The sequence below is a fragment of the Echeneis naucrates genome, chromosome 24 (assembly GCF_900963305.1).
Source record: "Echeneis naucrates chromosome 24, fEcheNa1.1, whole genome shotgun sequence".
NCBI lineage: Eukaryota > Metazoa > Chordata > Actinopteri > Carangiformes > Echeneidae > Echeneis > Echeneis naucrates.
In genome coordinates, this window is record NC_042534.1 from 12,519,405 (window position 1) to 12,544,131 (window position 24,727).

Here is a 24,727-nt window from a genome sequence, read left to right on the forward strand (position 1 = left end):
CAGTGGATGTGCACTGGCATGTACCCACTTGACATCTGAAAAGGATTGATAAAAATAAATTGTAGAGAATTGTGAATGCAAATGCACTCTGCCCCCAATTTTAACTTTACTTGAGATAATGGCCTTTTCTTTTCTTTTCTTTTTCCTTTTTTCCCTCTTCCTGTTTTTACGTGGAAAAATGTTCTGGCTGTACTCTTATTTCTCAGCTGAGGTGTGGAGCTCGGAAGATAAGAGAATATTACCTGGCATGAATTCTGCCATTGTTCCACTGGACTAGCACCTTGTTACTCTGTGTCTCAAATAGTTTTAGAGATAGTACAAGCTTATTCTATTGGAAAATTTGAGGTTATTAAAAGGAGTCACTGTGGAGAGGGAGAAAGGTAGAGAAAGGGGGAGAGTGACAGTCATCCCACAGCTTTTAGTTGCTGGCTCTGTTGCCACATAAAAGCTCTGTTTAGACAGAGCAGACATTCTGTGAGAGAAATAAATGAAGAGGTGATTGAGAGAAGGAATGAAACACATGAAAAAAAAAAGATTGATAGGGAGAAAAACAGAGCAGGAAGAAGGAGATTGTTTTAGCGAATAAACAAATGAGCGGTCACAGCAGCTAAAGATACAGTAGGGCCGGTGCTCCCACCGCAGACTGCATGGCATATCGCCTGCATCACATATTTGTAAGGAACCTTTTATTTCCAAAAGCCTGCTCAGGCACTCACTCACACATAAACACACTACACTGGAGTTTTGAACATGTGTGTTCTCGCCACATCCCGCCAAAGCATTAGGTGGATGCGCTGCCTTTCAGTCATAGCATATGCTGCTTTTATACAGTCGCACACAATGACACACACAGACACACAGACGCCAGCATTTCAAGGCGTTTACTCCTCTCTGAGGCAAAGAAGCAGCGTGACAGACCCCAATGTGCAGAATAAAGACTTATCCGCTGTCATTCTCTCCTCACAGACCAGGGGATTTTGCATGGGACTTGCTGAACCTGGTTTGAGGTTGTTATTTATTTATTTCATCTGTTATCAAGGGCTTGGGAAGCATAACATGTCTTTGGTGAGAGGTACAAACCCCTCAGTGATGAATTTCTCTACTCAGATCCTGCACCGCTTTGATTTATGATATAATATCAAGTGATGTGCTGCTACTGCCACACAATAGTGCCATACCCTGGACTGATGTAATTCTAGCTCACTGTCACCTCTTAGCCTTCAACAGCCTGCTGTGCTTGAAAAGGGGAAGAACCCTCAAATGCACTTCAAGGGCAATTTGATTGAATTAACAAGCCATTAGATGTATGAGATGAGCTGTAATTGCAGAGGTATTTATCTATTCAGATGAATGAGCACAGTTTTGACCACAAGGTCATGATACTGCTGCGCTGTCCTCAGGACAACTTCACTGAGTACATGGCTGTTTGCGTTTGGCTCGGCCATGTTGTTTTAATCTCTTATTGTTGAGGTTAGATGCTTCATGTAACAAATTTGGCTCCTTATGGTGTTGGCACTGATGGTGTTTTTTATAGACCTGCTCAGCAGTGCTCATTTCTCTCCCTCTTGTCGCAGTCCTTGTTAATGACTGAGAGAGTAGGAATTAGAGGCAACAAATTAGCTGCAGTGTGTTCGTGTCAGTCAGGTGCAGTGGGAGCAGATGCTGTGAGCATTTACACGATCATGTCAACATGCTCCCTCCTTAGTTCACTCAGTGTCTCGCTCATTCTTTGTCCTCCCTCTAAAAACCTGTTTTTGTGCAGGCATCCCCTGCTACCATTTTCTTAAATAGAATATGATCAATTCACCCCCCCCCCCCTTTTTTTTTCTCGATTTGCCTCAGGCCTACCCCTGTTGTTCCCTCTGAGAGGAAGAGGAAGTGATGTCACGCCACCACCACCGCTTTGAGAGGGACTACCGGGGACCCTGGGAGCGGAGAGACATCCGTCCTTCTGGCCTTCACAATGGAGGAGCTAATCATAGCTGTGCCTCTGCTGTTGTCAACGGCAACAACCGTCCGGGACTCCTTCCCCTCCCAGTCATCCCCTCCCTCCTACCCACCCCAGTTACAGTTGCCGTGACAACATCCAGCAGCGACATTGCGGTCAAGCGAGGCATCACAGCAGCAGGATCAGTGGCTTCATCGGCCAAGGTAAGATCCTTGTCCAAGTGGATGCCTGGGAAGCCTGCGTTTTACGACTTGTCCTGGAAACCAGTCAGTGTTGACTTCTGCGCTTTCAAATACCTTTTCTAGTTTTTGTCCATCTCTGTGTTGGCTCTTTACTCTGTGAAGACCCCCCACATGGACAACTTTCTGCATGCTTTTGAGGTTCTCCAGCTTTCAACTCTCTCGCTGTCTTCTAGTTCTTCAAATGTTTCTGTTCTTTCCAGCTCATGCCAGTCTTGCATGCTTTTCGTCATGGTTCAACCATCTCAGCTACTGCAACTCCCTCAACTTTCTCTCTGTCTGTGCTGCCTCCTGCCCTCTCTCTCACTCGCCACCCCTGTCCTTCACTTCAGTTCTGCTACTCTCTCTGCACTCACTCTATCCAATGCCCCATTCTTGGCAAACCATTTGCCTTCCATCATTATTTTCTCGCTCTGCCAAATGGCAGGCTTGTCCTGCCTTTGCCTCCCTGGTAATTTTCTCCTTTCATTATGTAAATGACCTCTGACAGTAGCTCAGATGGGTGCTGCTGTTAGAACTGATGGTTAGTAGGGATGCTTTTTCCAAATAAGCAGACGAACACAAAGGCCGATATCATTAAACGCCCTTAACAAAGTTTCAATTATTATTCTTTAGATCAGTTTTTCCCATCCAGGCCTAATATTTCTGTATGGAGGTTAATTGCGTAAGAGCTCATATGAGGTGCACCATCTCAGCTGCATTTTCAGCGTGATCAGGTCTGATTGGTGACCAGCTGATCAGTATGAGGAGTTTGGTTTTGTGATTTTGATTCTCAGATGTACTCTTGTACACCACACAGTAGTTCTTGCCAAGCACAAGACAGCACAAACACAGTTACACACACACACACACACACACACACACATCATGCTGTCATGGAAGAATAAAGGATATAGTAAGGTTGCAGTATGCACAACCTGTAAGGTGAAAGGAAACGGCAAAGGAAATATTCAGAACTGAGTCAGTCAAAAACACCAAAAAAAAAAAAAAAATATCATCATATGGAACTTCATCATGTTGCCATCCAGCATGAGCATCCACACCACCAGCATCACCACTGTGCCTTGAAATAATGGCCTGCAAAAATGATATTCATCTATCATTGATGAGTCTGGAAAGTGGAGAGTTGTAACCAGCAAGCACTTTTATTTATGTTTAACTTCATTCAGAGCGACTGGGTGCGAGAACACGGTGTAAATGGTTATTAGCACAGTGAAAAATGTGTTTTTATTGTAAAAAAAAATATATATATATAAAAAAATAAATGTCAGCTAAAATTAAATTTGTTGTTGATACAAACTGGCCAAATTTGGAATTGGCAGATCAGAAATTTAATTTGTCCCCTGTCTCTAAATGATACGCCAAATGTCTGAGGCCTCAAGGGACAGACAATGTTTGACATGCAATTCTAATCTAACTACATATCTCACTCGTATTCGTCGGATACAGAAAACTGCAGCTTGGAATTGTATGAATGCTCGAGTCAGAAACCATATAGTTTGTCCCCCTCCTTCCATCCTGGTATTTGCTAGCTATCTGGCTGTCAGCAGCATGTGAAGAGAGGGGCCTTTACCAAAAAAGAGTTAGACATTTCAGGCTCTCCCCTGCCTCGGCTTCCATGGATACCATTCATCCTCTTTCCACACCCCTCCCTGCTATCAGATCATTTGCTTTAATTTAAACTTCAGCAGATCCATGTGGGCTCCGTTTTTCTCTTCAGCACCTTGCTCTCACTCGGGCCTGCACTCTAAGAGCAGATGTAAACAATGCACTGGTAATTTAGTCTGTAAGTGCACATCATTAGATATCCTGCTGAATGCACTGACCACAGACACAGTAAATCTGCTCTGGCACCATGTCGGCCCTTCCTTTTGTGCAACTGAATAATTACATACATCCTGAAAAAGTCTGGCAAACTCCCACTGTGGCCATTGTCATCATTCAATGGCTGCCAGAGCAATTAGGTGCTTTTCCTTATACGTTTGTTTAAAGGTACGCCGTATGTGGGAATGCGTGTGTATATGCAGATTTTATTATGCAGAGGCTTCCCTAGATGCCACTCTGTTAGCTTTATTCAAAGCTCCACCTCTCTACTTTGTCTCGCCTCTGACTATCTTTCGTAAGTTAAGTAAATAGACCAGAGTCTACCCAGCATCTGGGCTCTGCTTTAATTATGGCATAGAAAATATACATAGACCTGGGGTGCTAGCCAACACCAATAAAAGTCTGTCTTTCTATCTCATTTCTAGCCGTCTGTTGCTCTTTCTCTCCCCCTCTCTTTCTGTCATCTTCGATCAAAGCTGCTGGGGGTCACAGAGAGTGTGATGGACGGATGCAGCTCTGTCTCTGTGGTCCCTGTGTCTCAGCTCTGTCCATGGCTACACTAAAAAGCTGACAGGTTGTTATTGATCTCGGCTGGTTGGAGACTCTCTCTTCATAAACACGACAGCCCTTGTAGGAATACAGTCCACGAGCTAGACATATACGACAGTTTGTGCGTGCTTCTCTGAGGTGATATCCGTGCACATTATATATTGCGTACTACCAAGGCAGTACATAATATGACAATTATGTAATTATGTAATTGTCAATTGACAATATGACAATTGCATGTTAAGTGAAACCATTAAGGGAACAATCATTTCCATCAAAGGATAAAATGGGGAGCACAACAGGTATATTGTGAATATATGTATTTGTGTTACGCACTGCAGGTGTTGGTTCTTCATCTGGTTTGCTCCGTCTTAAATGAAGTAAAGCGCAGCGGTTGGTCTGATGGTGCTTCTGTGTGCGTGTGTACGGACTGATCTTTTGTTAAAGTGTGCGTGTGTGTATGGAGTGCTCCTGTGTTAAGGTGTGACAAACGCTGAGAGTTGAAATGTGCCATCTGTTCGTGTTGTCCATCCTGATGTAAAGCTAACCACACGGAACAGTGGACTGCAGTTAATTTAGAGCAACACCTTGTGACACTGCCAGCCCAATAATTAATTTTCATACATTTTGTGCCGTTGCTATGAATGTATAGCCACCGCACACATTAACATGTTACTCTTTTTGTCTCCTGCTGATGAACAGCACTTGTCTATGTCAGCAGAAAGTCCACTTTCACTTCATATTCCATTTACTACCTCCAAGCGGTACTGTGATCCACAACATTATTTCCTGAAAATTTGTATTCTACTCATTTCACTGGGTAATAAATAAATACTCTTTAAAATGAAGTTACTGTTTAGTTTGTTGGATTTATTGAAATGAACCTCAGTCACTTCAGGTTAGTGGAACGGATGATAACAGGGGACTAATGTAAGGTAACAGGACAGTCTCCTGTGAATCCATTTCAGTATTTGGTTTATGTGATTCTTCTGCATCATACTGGGGGCCCACCATGAATGTTTATGCTCATTATAATGATATAGAGACTTCCAAGTATCTGAGTGAACAGACTCACATCCTTTCTTTTGTTTTTAGTGTTTAGAATCATTATGTACAGTGTTTTTACCCGACAACATTTACATGTAGAGGGTTTTGCTGTTTTCTTTTAATTTTAGAGCCTCATGCTTAGCGTTAGTGGGGATTTGATAGGGTTTAAACATGGACCAAAAGTTTTTATCTGCCTAAACATTACTCAGAAAGTGTCTTCCTACAGATAGCTTACTGAAATGTGGATTTCCCTGCATGGTCTAATCCCTTAATATGAAATTCTGGATCCATCCTTCCCTGGTATTTAATAGCAGCAGTGCTGGACTTTGTACTGTATGTTTTTGCCCAATGCTTATGGAACACAGAGGTAGAGGAGCCAAAGTTGATATTAAAGGAATATATCATTATTGATCCAAGTTCCACAAGCTAATGCCTTTTCCTAGTATGGCTCTTTTTGTGGTCATATGGTGATCCTCTGTCATTGACGTTTTTTTCCACTCTGTTCACATCTCATTCATTTCTCTGTTAAATTATACCAATAGAAATCACTTCCAGATTTATAGAACAGTCTCGAGCCTGCTGAGTGAGCTATTTATTTAGCCTGTAGAACACTCATTAGTATAGTGTTTGAAATGAACTTTAAGCAGGTTCACATTAGAGCCACATTCAGCCTGGGTTAGTGCTGTGGTGCTGAGGGTGAATCAGCAGATCTTTATGTAAAATTTCATTTGATAGCGTTCAGGTATTACGTCATGGTTAGCCTCTATGTTGTGTTTCTTTTCCCGCCACTCATTTTCAATGTCCACTTGTTTTTAGCATCTCTGTGTGGGTGTGCTAGTGACTGTTCTCTCTCTCTGTGCTGTTGACCAATCACGTGTGGCTTGAACAGGAAAAGTATTGGTCCCAGGCAGGCAGGATCCGGCTCCCATTGTTCATTTTAATGAGACGTATCATTCACGACCGACACATCAGTATTAGAGAGCACTTATCAGCTGCTCTCTTCACTTTCCATTTAGATTTACATGACCTCTGTAAATTATAGGAGGTGACAGCAGGAAAACAACAAAAACAACAAACATTAACATTTACATTAACCTGTGAAGTGTGGGTGTGTTGTAGTACAGAGAACACAGTGCCTGGCTGTGTTCCCATGGCCGACAACCCAACCACACCTACTAGGCATCTGCAACACAAGTTCTGTCACACATTCCATCCAGTTTCCAAAGAGCAGAGCGAGGGCAGCTCCATCTGGAAACAACTGCTCCACCTGTGGTATTAAGGGTAGTCTTATTGAAGGCCTTTTCTGTCTCCTGTTGTCAGACTGTTCAACCAAAACTGTTCCCAGCACCCCAGCAGGCACTCAGCAAACACCAGTGGACTTTAGTATGCACGCTGCATCTTTAACGCATGCAACTCATCTCACCTTTGCTTGACCCGTGTGCTAAACTACACATCAAATCAACCAAGTGCAATAGTACAACTTATTTCTTTTTTCTTCTGTTTTTTTTTATATAAATACTTTTTCTGTCCATAACACCCTCTATGTCCATCATTTCTTATTTTACACTGAAAGTCCTGCTTGCAGCTAAACAAAGCAGCATGTAAGCCAATATCTTGATAAACCTGATGTTAACCTTTAGTTTTGCTCATTAAAAGCTACCCTCACCAAAGAGTGCCACAATACCTGCTGCTGTTTGATCTTCAGCTGATAGGGATTCAATATAATACCTGCTGCTGGCAGTGCATTAAAGTAGTTTTCTGTCGCAACACCACATGAAGTATTTTGTTTTGTTGAGCACATCTTAACAGAAAGTGCTATACATCAATTTCTTTTGGCTGGCTTATTTGTCATACCTCCTTTTGATGAAAAGATCATCATCCCATGTCAGATCTCACCACCTTGCATGGATTTCATTTTAATAGCTGGCTGCTCTACTGCCATTGCCAATGCATATATTTAAGGGGTTTGATTGTATGAAATAAGAAAGCACCGTATTTTTCCGTATTTTTTTCTGTTTTGCAAAAATTTCTCATTTCAGCTCCGGTAAGCTGACGGTACCAATCAATAGAACTCATCTGAAACAAAGTCTCACATCTTGTCTTGTTGGTCATTGATTTCAGCCAGGTCAGATAGCCAATAGATTCAAGACGACCCCATACTGTGGCCAACACAACATGGCATCCAGAGAACAGCAGGTGTCATGGCCTCACTCTGACACAATCAAAAAAGAAAGAAAATGTACAGAAAGTCTACTCTGAATGATTTCTTCTTTTTCTTCTTCTTCTTTTTTTTTCTCCCTGCAACTGGTTTGACGCATTTATATCATTTTCCAGACACATGAGTGACAAGGCAAAGAAATTACGATGAAAAATATTCTGGTCATCTCTGAAACGTTCAGCATTTTCAGGGCAACTGCAGTAACAATATGTAAATTGACAGTGTGATGTGACTGTGCGTCACCTTTGTAGTCTGCGCGCAGTGGTTTGGCTTTCACTCATGCATTTTTCTATTTAGCTTTTTGCTTGCTGCGCCCTTAAATCTGCATCAAGAAAAAAATCTTCTTATGAACGTTTGTCTTGTGTCGGAGAGCCCGCTAATAAACAGACTAGAAGATTCCTTAAGTTTCTGAAATCAGTAAATCTCTATTGAGGTTGAGGCTAAAGGCAAAGAAGCCTTTTGAAAACTGGCATAACCTTGTGTGTAGTTGGTGTGAAATATATTGAATGAGAGGTGATTAAAGTTTAAGAAGGAGCACACTGGGGAAGCTGGATGAGGGAGACAGAACAGAGACAGGAGGAGGGGAGAGGTGGTGACAGGTGAGAGCCACTTTTGAATTAGCTTCAGATAGCAGCGAAAAGTACAATTGTTCTATCAAATTGTGAAGCTCTATTGAGATGAGATGAAACTTTACATTTCCAAAGCAGACAGTCTCACCACGGGGCCTTAGAGGAAACCCTGTTCTCTCATGAAGAAAGCCAAGAACACCAAACAAAGCTGCAAAGATGATTGCTTCGCAGCTTGAAATAATATCATTCAACTGATTTTTGCTACTTACACTGATGGACATACCTAAGTGCTGTTTCATTATGCAATCCAGGTTGTGTATCCTTTGATGCCAGAAACTATCCGGAATCAAGTAAAGTGTGGCTCTTAGATGCTTAACTTCAATTCAAAATATAAACTCCAAATTCTTCCTAAACATCAAGAATTTTACTTCATTGTGAGATGCCGTTATCTTTGTCTGAGGAAGGTAAACAATCTTCACACTCAGCTGCCTGGATTTGATTTATTAGCATCTACTCTATGTGTTGTCATCCTGTCACCGGTGTGATGCATGCCATTTGCATTCACAGTGGAAATGCCACAAAAATCCATCTCTTTGAAGACAATTCCTTAGAAGAGGGCCAGGCTGATTGAAGAGAAATATTAATTTTCACCACTGAAGCTTTCATTCATTATCTATGCTTCATCATGTAAAACCTGAAGGCTCTCTTGTCGGTGAGTCAAGTGTCTTTCACTCTGACTTTTACTGTTTGAGCAGTTATACAATTTTAAATATGTAGGGCCAGAGGTCTGTTGCACATTTTGTTCTTTGTAAGTGGTTAAGTGGTTCATGTGTCGGGATATGTTTTAGTGCTAAAAGTCAGCTCGTTCGACACCAAGCTGAGACAAACCTGCCAGCTCTTTCTAGCTTGTCCGTCTGGTCAAAATGTCAGCTTGGATAAAGAGAGTTCTCAGTGGGTATGCAGAAAGCCGGCCTCAAGCATTAGACGTGCCACTACTAAAAATGCCACTTCACTTTTGCTTCTCCTGATTGGATTTTACCTAACTGTGAAAACAGGATTTTAATACTGGAAACATAGCATAGGAATGTGTACATTTGATTTTAATCAGTCTGACAGTTGACAAAGTTTGCATCCTCATTTTCCTACTTTGCTGTTGGGTTTTTCCATTAATGGTGCATTAGTTCGCTATAATATATTTCCCCATAAAGACAAACATCATAACCTTCGTGTTTGCGGACATATCTACTGTCAGGCGTCTACAACAGAGTCATTAACAAACGCTGGACCTACAGGGAGCAGAGCACGGATTATGCTGTGATTTTTCTTAAGAGGATGTATGAAAACTTTAGAGCCTTAACAGGAGGCGGCGATTGTGTGTTTGCCTAGAGCAGTTGCACCGGGGGCTGGATGTCTCTGCACCATGTGGAGAAAATTAAAGCTTTCCACTCAGAATCAGAGCAGGCGCTGCTGCAGTGATTGCTAATCAAGGACAAAGATACAGAGCCAGCCACACAGAGAGAAAGCAAAACAGAGTGAAAGACAGAGAGACAGACACCTTAGTAATGAGGATGGCACACTGTCAAACTGTCAGTATAGAAAAGAAGCTGTCAGACCTCCGTTTTCAGCTATCAGCATTTGAAATCAGGTAGATGGAAAATGGGAGCCATGAATCTTATGACAGTTTTATCAGAAATCTCACACCCTTGTCCCACAGTCAGGACATCATCATCTTTTATTGTCAACAGAAAATATTGACAGGACTTGTCTTGATGCAAGAGAGAAAACCCATCCATGCAAAAATGAAAGGGTTGGCAGATATGGGACGATAACAATTCAACAGGTCGAAGAATAGGTGACAGCAAGGCTTATCTTTGTCTTGTCAATCTCACAGTGACAGGATGTTCCCCAGGTTTCATCTAATCCATATCCTCTCATGGGTCATCTTGCGTCTGCCTTCCTCTCTGTAGGGGCAGGATCCCAGCTCAGCTGACCTTTTGTATCATCAATGGAGCTCCGCATTCATTTGTCTGGCTGCCTGACGTTCCTATCGCAAGTCTGCAAACCTGGCCAGGTCCTCATTCTCTCTGCTAGAGCTCAATCCTCTTGGATAAAATCAGAGATGGCAGAGATGGGTTATTGTTCAGAAAAAAAGAAAAACAACCAAAAAAACCTAAAACAGATATCCAAAAATAGTACACTTTTCAGGGCCCTGGCATTATAGTTGGTTTGTGTGGTAACAGCAAGCTTTACAAAAGGCTACATGCACAGTTCTTGCTGGAGAATAGAATGGTCCAGCAAGGGTTTGCTTTCCTCTTTGTGTAGTGTGTATCTGTGTGTGTGGGTGGGGATGGAAAGCAGCCTCCTCAACATACCAGCTGTCTTATGAGTGTGGCTCCAAACATGCACAGCCTGATGGCTTAATCTAATAACCAGTCATTCGATATCAAATTCAAATCTCTGCTCTGTGAAAGATGAGATGCAACCCTTTCTCTATTTATGTCACAATAACTATGCAATATGAGTGTGTGATATTGAAAGGGCTGAGGAGTATGTTGACATCCAATACTGTACATCTGCTCCCAGCACTACACCGAGATCATTGTCTCACCGGCCAAGCACAAACTGGCACATTGGACATCAGTGAAAAAAGGTGCGTTTCCACAGCGCAGATTTGTCTTGGAGGTCCTGCCTGGCTGTGGCTGGCTGTCTTCTGCTGGTTTGTGTCTTGTGTCCAGAGATGGTTTCAAAATTAGGATCTTTCTCTCTGCAGCAGCAGCTCAATCGATGAAAGGAACAGGCAAAGAAACTCCCTTCCCCATTTTATCATTTTTTTCTTTTCATCTCCAGCCATCACACTTCCATTACTATTTCTATCTAATTCTTCAGCACCACCACCACCACCCCCAGCCCCCCAACCAAAAAAAGAAATCCTACTTCAACCACCACCCTTCCAGCCACTTCAAACAACTGCTTGTTTTTGTTGAAGCATAGATCCTCATTCCTGTGTCAGCGTTGCCTCCCTCTGAGCGCGCTTGTGTGAAATTGGATTGCTGATCCGTTGGCGCTGAGTGGCAGAGATATAATATGGGATAGCGGCAACCGCATGCTCTGATGCTGGAGACAGCTGTTACAGGACACCAAGGGATCACAGATGACGCTTGACTCCCAAGTCCTCATCTCTTCAAGACTGGAAATGCATGCAGAAAATCTCATGACAACATAAAGGAGAACACGACTGAACAACAAACAGAAACACACAAGGCTTTCCCGAGGAACATTGCAATCCTGTGGAAGGTTGTCAGATTTACTCCATTCGCTCAAGTGTCGAGGGGTCAGTGTTGATCCCCTGGCAATTTGAAGTGGCTGTCATCTTAGATTTGCCATTATCATTTGTCATTGCTGCCGGCACTGCATCTCACTCCTCTGTTTCCTCATTTTTGGGTGAGAGGTCTTTGTCAGAGGGGAAAGTGACACTTGACCCAAATTTATCTTGAGATTATCACACAGTCACCCTCTGCGGGTCTGGGATGTGGGTGTTAAAAGTTAGTAGCGTTCTCTCAGCTTGAGAGTGAAATGCCATAGTTTTGTAATTGTGTCAAGTTTGAAAGTAAATGTAAAATAAGACATTGTTAGAAGTTTTTCAACCCCCCCCCCCCCCCCAACGCCACCAGAAGCATCTTTATTCTCCATCCCTGTGCTTAGCTCACTCCCAAGTTATTTTGGTGTAGATATGGCTAAATCCGCTGATTTCGCTCTCAGCTGTCACCCTTCTCGATGCTCTGAAACTGTACCAACGGTAGATTATGCAGTCATATTTTGGCAAAATTGATGAACTGACTGGATTCCAGCTTACCGCAGCTGCTGTTTCACCACGAAAAAAAGGCTTCAAACTTTCACAACCAACTTTCCGTCTCCTGATAACCAAAGGGTTTATTCTCAAACATGTTTTAAGAAATTAACTGTGCAAACTCCCATTTACACCACTGTGCTGGCAAATCACGTGGAACATCTAAATAGAGAAGTGCAAAATAGATGCTAATGAGATACAGCACAAGTGTCAGGGAAAGCATGTTCTGTTAAAAAAAAAAAAAAAAAAAAAATTAAAAATCTGTGTATCAGAGCTTACATTTAACATTACAGAGAAATTCACTGCACGTAAAAGAGGACACTCTGCTCTCTAGTTCAAGGCTGCCATTCAACCATCTATGTAATTGAGCACATCATCAAATGAGCGGATCAGTTCTCTAGGACCCATATTCCCCTTCAAGTGTTAAATGAACCCCCTGCTGATCTTAGCTGATTATATGCCATTTGGTATTTGTCGGGTAGGGAAAAGAAAACTCATCCACCAGCCTTTATGCCCTTCCCCCATAGCCGCCCCATGTCCCTTTGTCTGTCCTCTTTCACAATTGCACAGTAAAGAGCGGTGGCATTTAAAAAGGTCTGCATGTGGAGGGGTTGACATTAAAAATGTTGCCACCTTAAGGTTAACTCTATATGAAAGGTGATTGTGAATGGGGGCTTTTAAAGCATCAGTCATGTCATGTGCAATATTAGGTATCAGTGAAGAGGCGGCGTCGGAGATGCACGAGTAAACAATACACCAATGGCTTGACGGGCATTTGACTCAGCTTCAGCTCACACCTGTGGTGTAAAGGTCTGCAGGTGCTCTCAGCAGCACGGCACTAACAGCTTTTCAGCCTTTGCTGTGTGTTGCCAAGACTCTATTTGTGCAAATGAACCTGGCAGCCGAAAGACTAGTTATGGACATTGCTCTTGGATGCTACCTCAGGCTGAAACTAAAACATTTACTCTTTCATTCTTGTTTGAAATTGGGAGACAAAGAGTGGTTGCACTTTGTTTTACTGTAAATAGACAGTGACAGCCCATCCCTTGAAATATTTTCGCTTGACTTGGTAAGGTTTCCAGATGGGCGCACAAAAGAAGACAATAAGCAAAGCTTAAGAGAGGCCCCTTGAAAATCGTAGGAAACAAAATCATTAGCCAATTGACTTTGTGCTCTCATCCCCTCTTCAGCTGACAAACTGAGAATCGTGGCCACAGTTTTAGTGTCAGTGTCTTAACTGAAGGACCGGCAACTTGAAGTAAAAAACATGTTGAATAGGAGAAGTCATTTTCCTTTTGATTGAGGGCGAAATGTCTGAACAGCTATAAAAATGAAATACAGTAGTGACATTTACGGCCTCCTCTCACTTCTTTTCCAACCTTTTAATTAGTTACATTTTTTGCAATATTCATCATCCATCCTATGCAACAAACAAAATGTAGGTTACAGTGTTTGAGGTTATTTCTTTTAATTCAATAAGGTTCTCGTTATGACAGACATTTTTCTTGGACTCCAGACACTTTTTTTTTTTTTTTTTTTTTTAAACTGACTCATTATTCTTCCATTTCTTTCTCTCCATCATTGTCAAATATTGTGGTCCACTTCCTGTGGGCCTTCCCTGTGCTCTGGGCTCAAGGGATCTCCAGCCAGCTATTTTAATAACGCACACATAAATAATAGATATATTTTAAATGCAAATTCTAATAGGGACTTTGGGGGTGACTCAATCATACAGTGTTTGTGGTTTGACCTTAACTCAGGCTAACGAATTACTGAGAGCTCAGTGTTTCTCATTAGGAGCTCCACGCATCATCGCACCGCATAGTACTCTTCTGCCATAACCACGGCCACTGCATGCATCATGTCAATATTTTCCGTCCATCTCTATACAATTCCCTAACTTTGACTTTTTGTATGCACATGGATGTTACTGTACATGAGGTGTTGATACACAGTTGAAGTGTTAAGTGCGTGTTTGGGAACAACTCTCCCTGACATGGCAACGCAGCAGTTAGGTTAATAATTGATCTTACGATTAACAACAGCAGTCTCGTGTTGATTAGGGCCGAATAAACAGCGGCACTGACATTGCTACAGTTACTGATGAGAGGGTTATTAATAAGTACAGGTGACTATAAGGATTAGGCGGGGCTGAAATACTAATCTAGTAGATGTAGATGGTGCAAAAAAAGTGTGGATCTGTGGATTTATTCCATGACAATGATTGTATTTCACAGACATATTGAATGCTTGTAGTTAAGTAGAATTGAAATATGACTTGATATGGAAATATTCAAATAAATGTTCCACTTCTTTGAGTAGATGTATTTTTCACCTCGAAAGAACAGTCTTTGATGCCAGATGATACTCGGCCTATAAAATGGCCTAATGAAAAAACATTTCAGTTCTTTTAAATTCAAAGCATCATAACATCCATCCATTCACCTATACTGTACATCCATCTAACTTGTGCCCCTGCTTATCCTGCTGCAGATTACAGGGTGTATCTGCATGTGCTGGCTGAATAAACCATGAACAGGTTGCCAGTCAGTAAATGGGTTAAGACGTGCAGCCTGCGTCTGGACTGACAGACTTTGTTGGTCTGAGGCAGCAGTGATTACCCCTCTGCAACTGTAGTCCTAGTCATGAAAAATAAAAAACTCTATTTGTATACCTATTAAACACTCTAGAAATATCTCAAATCAACAGACCGCTGTATGAATTGCTCCTTAAAGGCAGTTCATTTTATGATATGATTGCCAAAAGGTTTGCATTAGACAAATCTTGACTGCCATCTCATCTCTAATCCTTTGTCCAGTTGCTCTTGTACAGACTTCACAGTCGATGTTAAAATCAACAACTGACCTTAGAGTCAAGTGTCTCCCATTCAATGGCACATTCAGAAAAAATTCTACAGTCACAAATACTCAAAAATAGAACTCATCATCCAAGGCATAGCAAAAAGGCCACACTGTTTGTATTCTTCTCTAATTCTGCTCTAATAACAACACTGCCAAGTATACTGCAGTCGTAATCAGATTAGATACTTCTGGGAAATAACATCTGATAATGTTTGAAGAGGAGGATAATATCCCTATTCAAATTAGTCTGCAAATTGGAATGGAATAAATTGTCTGTTCAACATAGCATTTTACTGAGTCCTGAGGCAAAGCAATCGAAAAGTAATTGAAAGCAATTAGATTATGATTATTAAATTTGATTAATCTGGTGGATTACACCACTGGTTGACAATTTGAAACAGATAATCTGTAACAGATCAGTAATATAGAATATATAAATAAAGGATTACTTGAATATTTTCAAAAGTAATCCTCTAGCTCTACTGATGAAGTTTAGCACAACTAACAGATTTGTGGTTTGTTTTTTGTTTTGTTTTTTGGTTTCTCATTGTAATATGAAGTTCTGCCCTCCAGAGTAAAAGCCACTCTTATAATGATCATTAATCCAAATTTTGCTATTTAGTCCCAAGTTTTGTTCCACTTTCATTTCGCTGAGTGGTTGACTGTGACGTCAGCAATAAAGTTGTTTCCAACAAACAACAAGTAAACTAATTTTTGTGTAATCAATCATTGTCAGCGTAACAGCTTTATTAAATCAAGTAATTACTTTATAATTGCTTGGTGCTTAAGTGGCGCACTTCTTTACATACCATGGTGATTACGCCTTAAATTGCTGTTCAGATGTGTAAGCAACTTGTGTCCTCACAACTCATCATTGGAAGGATACAGGGCCTTGTGTTGTCTGTGATTTGTTTAAGATGCACCGATCTCTGGCGGTGGGGCACTGTTGTCTCAGTGCCAGCGCACTTGCCGTCATCGTCTTTCTTTGCCAGCCATACCAGGAGGTACTGTCTGTCATTGCCTGTCATTTAGGCAGCATAAGAGTGCGAGCGTGCGTGCGTGTCTGTGTGGTGACACACAAATGAAAATGCAAGGTATGATTGTTGCATTGCTGCCTGCTCCCTCCTTCCATAATGACATCCGCCGTTCCTTTGATCCATTACTGGTGGTATTACAGTGAGCTATAGGCTAAATGTCAGCCCAGTCTGAGTTATATTTTTATTTTGTGAAGAAGAAGAGGATGTTTCTGTGTCGCGACACAGGCCTTTGCTCTTTGTTGAGGTTGTTTTTGTTGTAGTTGGAAATTTTCCAGCTGCCAGCTCAATTAAGAAACTGATTTCAAGGGCACGTGTGCACAAACTTAAACATCGCCCGACGATGCGTCGTATCAGCACACAAAAGAACACTGCCAAGGTCAGATTGAAATGGGAGCCATTTCATCATGAGGCATTATGGGAAGTGCCGTGCATCTGAGGGGGCAATAAATATTGTCAAATGCAAGCCAAGCACAGTCAGTGAACAGCGCTCTCAAGTGTTATTTTTAGAGCTGGGATTTATTGTGGACTCTTTCTTTTTGCAGTGCTGTTTAAACGTTGCAGAAATATGACCAACCTACTTGTGATTTCACGATTTGATCGCATGTCCTTACACACAAAAGAAATATGGGAAAATCCCAATAGCATAGCATTTCATTTCAGTAAAAGGGACCTTTAACAGGACGTGTCAGCAATTGCAAAGCAAATGATATACATTGCCTAAAATAAAGGATGTGGCTCTCGACGTATGTATTAAGCTGCTACTGCTGGAAAATGCAAACCGCTGCCTGGTCCTTAAATGACTTTACTATGTCAGTGCCAGCAGTTGGGAAATGAGAACTTTGACTGTTCTCTCAATGTTACAAGGTAATGCCCTTCATTCAGACTAAAAACCAAAAAAACCCACTAAAACTATTAAAGATGTCATGTTTCAGATTTGCTCACAAATCTGACAAGAGACTGACATTTTCGGTTTGGCACAATCTTTTACTTGTATTGTTCACTTGCTGGGAAAAATCTTAATCATATTTCATCAAGCGGGCCATGTCAGATATCACTCAGAGTACAGGCTGACTTCTACCAAGGCCACAAAGAGCTGATTGTGTGTTCTGTTTTCTCCTAGACTGTTTGTTGACTTGCAGCCAGCCATGAAAAGTCTTTTCAAGCATTTTCTAACTCTGTTTCTTTTCTCTTTTTTTGAAGGGCAGTTAGAGCTACAACACATCAAATCACAGAAAGTCTGGAACAATCCAGCTGAAAATCGACTAAATTATTATCTTCGGCATCTTGGGCATTACTGAAAATTAGGGTGAATGCAATGTTACTGCGAATTCTGTCTGCTATCCTGGAAATGAAACATTAATGCAGAGCATCGTGAGATTGTGTGTGTGTTCGCAGGTGTGTTACTCTCAAGAGAATAAATGAAGAACATGTTGCCCTCACAATATAGACCTAAAGCAAACAACAGCAAGGTTGTTTCCATGTTGACAATGTGTTTGCCTACAAGAATTGTGTATTCTTATGATAAATTGTTTCAAAGAAGATCAGCGCATGATCATATCTCAGTAAACTATATGCGCACACACAAAAGAGTAAACAGAAATCCCTGACTATAATTTAGGATGGTGACGGTGTGTGAATTGATGGAAATCACTGCACAAGTGTTTCTCTGGCATCACTGCCAATCATCCAATCAGTCTGCTTTTAGCATTTTAAGGTCTTCTTACTTTATTCTATGCATTGATGATTCGAACCAGCCAAAGATCGTATCAGATTGTTTAAATTGATTAAATGAAAGCCTGCACTGTAGATATTATGAAGCATCTTACATGTTAATACATTAATAGTGGTAATCCAGCAATGTAATGGCATTACACTGCATCGTGAATATTTGGCTTTTATGCTTATGATACAGTTTTATGGAATATAACACATACCTACCTTCACAGAGGTATCCTAAGTGGCACACTTGCAACAGTAGATTGAATTTGTCAAGTTGCTACTTTTTCTTGAGTTAGGACCGTAGTAATTTAGCCTGAGCCTTATAGGATATAGGTTAAAAAAGAGGAAGTGGATAGCCACAAAGGTCCATTACAGCTGTCACCGTGTAGACAAATACCTGTTTGATTGTTCGTACTGGAAGTATTTTCTCTGTTATTTCTTTGCCACTTTGCTCTCCATTTTCACCAAAACTTGTATATTGAGTTATATTCTATTATTTGCAACAATCTTACCATTTATGCTTGAAGCTGATTGGAAAATCAAACAGTCTAATGTAGTACTGTAGTACTCATCCACTATCATAAAATGGCACTATGAAAGAAAACACTGACTGTAAAAGCCTTTGGCAAAAGTCTTTGTCAGGATTAAAGAGTTAAACATAAACACACATGAAAAATGGATTTCAGGTGTTATGACTATTGACTCCAAAGACCATCATTGTTGAGAGAGAGTGAATTTTCAAATTACTTTTCCCTTGCTATCTATAAAGAGGACATAGTTATTTTTTTCTCTCTTTATAATGTGACATGACGATATGAAGGAGCTTGTCTCGTTGCTTCGCTGCTCCTAAGCAATTTTTTAGATTGTGATGGAAATTTGTGACATAAATGTTTGTGTCAATTTCGCAAAAAAAAAAGTGTAATGTAGCATTTATATGGGGCCCTCCTGTCCATTATGGAATTAAATATCTGTTCTCTTTCTGCCATAATGTCCCTTTTCCCGTGTCCGATGTTTTTTTTTTCTTCTTTGTTTTGTTTTGAATTAATGTGCTTCTCAAATATTTCAGCTGAGCTATCATAACCAAATAAAAAGGCTATTTCCCCCTCTGTTCTAAAGGACCCTACTAAAACTTTATTGTGGTCAAAGAAAAAGAAAGCATTAATATTTATCAGGTGGAAACACAAAAAGAAGATGAAACGTAATAGATGTTCTAATTCAAATCCTTTAAATTTATATTGAGCGAGGTAAGGATGTGACCAGAAACTCTTGGTGTGTGACCTGCATATTTTCCTGGTAAATGAGACATGTTAAATGACGTGCCAGAGGGAAAATGGGTCTTTTCAAGCAGCACACACTGTTCTGATCATCACAGATAACCAAGCTGGAAGGCCAGGGACCTAATTTAAGGGCTATTTACCATACGCCAGATTTTCAGTGGAGCTGCAACTCGCTGCAGAAATGGGCGCAAAATAGAGACAATCTGCAAGAAAAAAAACACATGTAGGACACAAACACAATCATTTTATACATTCTACAGCTTATATAGATGCTGGTTGTTAATAACCCTGTCTCATCGTGAGATTCTTTGCTTTGAGGGTTTTGTGTGCTCCTCCTGAGTCCTACTACTCTGCACTGAAAATGAAACACCACAGGAAAAGACCCTGAAAACAAAGAGGTGGGATGTGATTAATTCCATGGCACATCTTCTGGTCCTATCACCCCTGACTGATTCATGAGATTGAAGCAACAAAAGGAACACCATTTTTAATCAGAGTCATAATCCTGGATCAGCGCTAAAGCGGGATTTATCACTAAATGTGTGATTGTTGTCAATTCTCAGCATGTTTAGACAGCCCACAGTAGAGGTATAACAATAAATTTTGAAAAATGCATTTTCTCTTTTTGTCTTTCGGCCTTTGTCATCTTTCTCTCATTGTCTTGGCATTACTTCGGTTGCGTCTTATTTTCTAGTGTCTTTTTATTTTTTTCACCAACCTTTTTTTTTTTTTTTTTTTTTTTTTTTCCCCCCCCCCACTTATTTCATCCTTAATCTTCTCCAACCATCCACTGTTAAAACTCACAAGTATAGGAGACAAAGAAAAACAGAGGACCCTGTCGTTTTAGGAAGTATATACTTTTTGTTCACCTGCTAAAGCCCTGCATTGGGTATAGGAATTATGACTTGTCCATTGGGAGCCAAGAAGGATATAGAGTGACATTGTTATAAAGCCACAAAGTCCACAAAGGAAACAGGGTTCATTGCTTACTTTTTCCTTGAAACGCCACAGAATCGATCAAATATGTGTTTTTCCTAATAAAGGGACAGAGACATTTACAAGCAAAATAATTGAATTTATTTCAGCACAGAAAGTACACTAGGATTTTAATTATTTCTGCTTCAAACAGTATTAATTAAAAAATTATGTAATCGTGTATATTTCCCACAGGTTAAGAATTTACTCACGGGGGTGGTGTGTCTCATGCAGTTCAGAGGATGTGAGTGTAATCCAGGTTGCTTGAGAACACCGCGTGATCATAATTGAGAGCTGGAGGAGACAGTGAGGGGGAGCAATGTCTGGGAAGCAGACAATACTGTTTTTCAGCTATTTGTGTGCATTAGTGGCAATTAGTCATTATGTCTACTTCTGTCCACCTCCCTTTTCCTTAATAAAATTTGCCATCATGCAGAGAAGCTTCTGCTTAGCTACGTGGATGTTCAGGGAAGCCTGTGGTTGTAGTTGACTATCTGCAGCACAGACACGCTTCAGTTAATGTGGAAAGAGTGAAATAAGGTGATTTAATGTAAGCCGAAACAGAATTATGTACGCGGGTAGGCCAAGTAGAGTCTATAGGGGAAATGCTGTTATACTTGAATCTCCTTTAAAATGTATGAACGATGAATGATAACGCTTGTATCATCAAGAAGTTCTGTCTTTAACTATGAGCCACTAAAAACAAGTCTGCTTCGACATGAAGCATATCACTGGTCCTGTAGCTTTTCTAAGCAGAGTGTGTAGCTCACTTTGAGCTCAGCCACCATTCCACAGCAGACTAGAGGGCCCTCGACCGGAGGACCCTTGAGATGATTCTTTCAGCTGATAACATTGGTTCAGTACAATGACAGCCAAATTGTCATTGTTGTTGTCACCGACCCTTTTGTTGGCTGAGCATTGTTTATACATACACACGTACAGCCCATATTTCACATCCAGTATTGTTTACGTCCATGTGAACTGGCTTCCGGTCTTCTTCCTTCTTTGTTGTCTTCTTGGCGTGTATCCAGATGTGTCACCACCACCTTCAGATCAGTGTAACAGTGTGAAACAATTGGGATGACTGCACCGTAACCATGTGCTGTTCCGCTACGGGTCCAAAACTTAATAGGTTGTCATTTGCCAAGCAGCTTTTTTATTGTAAGTGCACAACTCCCAGTTAACATCGGTCAATACTGGCTTCCTCCAACCATGGCTGTGGTCGTTTCTAACATTAACCAATTATTACTTTAGTGAACATAATGGCCTATAACATTAAATGTTTTTTACTGCTTTTCCAGCCGTAATCAAGTTGTTTTCGTGGTTTAACCTGACCGATCCTTAACCACAGCGGTGTCAGAAAAGGCTTTCATTGTTGCAGTGGGTGGTTTGTACGTTTTTTGTTGTTGTTGTGTTTTTTTGTTTTTTTTTAAAGCACACCAACAAATGATGCACTGATGGGAGGTTCAGATCACTAATTATATGTTGTTTTTGAGGGCAGGTGCACAAAACATACATAGCCATTGTATTTGTGAGTACCAATTTGCGTTGTTTTTGTTTCGTTGTGTTTATTTTGATGCTGAGTTTGTGCCCATTGTTCCAACCATTTAATCCACACATGGAAGCATAAAATGAGCACACTGTGTTGAATGCAGAACGTGTGTGTGTGTGTCTGTGAATAAAACCCTCACTCACCAGATAGTTACAACCGGTAGGTGAGAGAGGACCTTCTCTGGCTCCGAGTCACACCAGGTTGAATAATGCCAGCTTCAGGGAAAGAAATAAACCAGTCTAATTAGAGCATCCTAATGCGGCATTATCAAGTTCTGCATGCAACACTAACAGCGTGTAGAAGTTGTTTTTGCAGTTATTGCCAGTATTAACGTTTATTTGATTGTCATGGAGCGTGCTGTGAACTGTCTGGGGCCGCTGACATTTAACCTCCCAAAAAGCCTTCGCTGGCCACCTCCCTTCAGTCAGAGTTATGACATACTTGACTCAGAAGAGATTGCGTACAACTGAGAGTTGAGGGGGGGCTCTTTCTTTTGTTTCTGCACTCAAATATACGGCCTCATTTCATCGGCTTAACGGCCTCATTTAAATGAGTCTAATGGCTCTCACTAATGTGCGGGCATGGCCAAAAGATTGTGACTGCTCTCGCAAGCAATGTCCTCTGCATGCACATTGTATATCTCCATTATGAAGTCTGGTCTCTGTGGAAAACACAATCTATTTATTATCTTCTGCCGTTGCTTGAGATTTATGTTAATATAATGCAACGGCTCCTCTCTTGCACCGTTCGCAGGTTACAGATTCTCTGGCATTTTCAAATATAATGGATTTTGCTGAGGACTGCTGTTTGGTCAAATACAAGTTTGCTCTCTTCATATTGTTTCAATGCAACATTTTGTGACTGAAATATTGTGTTTCATAAATGGCAAAAACAAAGAAGTGTAATTTCTCCATTCTGTCGGTTGTTTTAAGTGTATCCCTCTTCTCTCGCTTTATTGATTCTGAACACTGTAGTTTTTGACAGCTGAATTGAGTTCTGGAAAGGTCACTGAAATGCTAATGCCAAAATATAATTTGATGTCAGCTCTTCAAAATTCAGAGAATACATTGCAAAAGGGAAATGTTAAATCTCCATATCCAGACATATTAGCACTATTAGCTGTCTCTGTGTCACCCCCATCACTTCTTGTGATGACTCCACTGTGTCTCGCTCGATGTGCAGTCTGATAGTTTCCATTAAAGATCAGAGTGTGAAACCAGCACTTGGCTACTCTGTTATGGATCAATTTAAATAAAGGACTACGCTTGGCGTCAACACAAATCAATACGTGAGCCGGCGTCCTGATGTGGTCATAACCACCAAAGCAGACCCATTATGTGAAGCGCTCTTGTGAAAGAGGGATGTAAAAGCACATACAGTCATATGACAAGAAATCAATGTCCTCTGATAGGGACTGAAACCTGACAGCTCAATAAGCTTTGGAGAGAAGGTGTTCCCTCTTATTCTTCCTCGTCTTCTACTTCCCACCATAACTGTATCCCATTCCGACAAGGGTTTTAACAGCTCAACCCTGCAGACTATTTCAGATTACAAGCGCCTGTCAACAAGTGCACAGGGAACCAGTGTGGAGGGTAGCGTACTGTAAGGAAAAGAGGAATCTGCACAGCGCGGGTGCTGCTGCTGACAACAGAGGTGTCTTTAAATGCTTCCTCCAGTGGCATCATTACCTCATTCAGATACAGTAGAAGGCTTGTGCACACTCCTGGTCAAGAAGAGTGACCTTTTGATGCAGTCCCCCTGAAAACTTTACACAGAAACTAGCTGCATTGGCTGCTGCAGAGCAGTTCAGATCTGCAGATATTCTCCGCTCTCTATTGTTGTCTGCTACAATCTCTTGAAAAAATGACAGGTTGTGTGTTGGAGCCCCGAACAAATGCAAAACATCTAGAGTTGTTGGTATCTGAGGAATACTTAAACTACTAATAGTCTTTACTTTTGCATTTTATTGATCAGCTGGTGTCTGACATGTCTCTTTACAGAAGTGAGTTGACAGAAAGAAGAGTATTAAGCCCTTTTGGGTAATAAGCCCTAACTCTGTATGCATTGGTATTCTGGTTTTATATTTGGCTGCTGAAGCAGTTTTTAGTCATATGACTCATTCCAAGTAAGTGATTAATCATCTAACTCATGAATTTTAATGTTATCTGTCTCTGTCCATGAAGTAGGAACACTGTTTCATCTCTCACATTAGCACATAACAAAATATGTGGGGGAAAAAAAAAAAACAGAATCAAATCATGTTATGAGTGCCACAGGCCTATCAGCCTAAAAAGGCATTTCAAGAAAGATTTTGTTTGGTTTTTCAAGCCCCAGTTTTCATAGATTTGATGCATGCATGTACCCGCTAGAGTGATCCAAAGTAAACCTTTGTAAGCCTCCCATTTCACTGGCACTAGGACTGATTTAAAAACTATATTGAAGTGTGACTCTCAAGTTTACTCTTATAGACTGGACAAAGTTTTTCTGATTTAAAAAAAAAAAAAAAAAAAGTAAAAAACAAACAAAAAAAAACAACAAAAAACACTTTTCAAATCCTTGACTTTCTAATGTCGTAGAGCATGTATAATTTTATAGCTATAATAAATGGAATCAATGATTAAAGGACTTTTAGGACTTGTGTTTTTAAGAAGACCAGAAGTACGTTTTTGTAGTTGTTGCCGTTTAACTAGTTGTTTTGTCAGTTTGGTGTGTTTTGGGATTTCTACCGAAACTATTTGCATTTAAGAATCCAAATGAGCATGGAGACACCTACTACTCCTCAAAAACATCCTAATTTTTCTCATCAATTGTAACTTTCAACACAGGATATGGACCTTGAAATTACTTCTGCCATCTATATAGAATAGCATTTGCATTTGAAAAACCCAACAACATTAGACCAAATCAAGAGAAGCTCATTCACAGGCAGTTGAAAGGCAGCTCCAAACAGACAGAAAAGCTTTTCACCTAAAAAATCCTCCCATAATTCAAGTGAAAGTCTGTTTATCCACCTGCCGCAGTGTAGTTCATGGCTATTTCTCAGTTTCTTTAAGGTTTTTGGATCC

General features: G+C 40.7%; 1 protein-coding gene across 3 annotated transcripts in view; it reads left to right on the forward strand.

Moving 5' to 3' along the window:
• The window catches only part of klhl29 (kelch like family member 29), a 192,817-nt gene that overhangs the window by 62,982 nt on the left and 105,108 nt on the right, over window positions 1–24,727 (forward strand). For all 3 annotated transcript variants that reach the window (XM_029496549.1, XM_029496551.1, XM_029496550.1), the window contains exon 3: window positions 1,843–2,151. In XM_029496549.1, coding sequence (XP_029352409.1) covers window positions 1,882–2,151 — 270 coding nt within the window. In that variant the 5' untranslated portion in view covers window positions 1,843–1,881. The remainder of the gene's footprint in view (window positions 1–1,842; window positions 2,152–24,727) is intronic.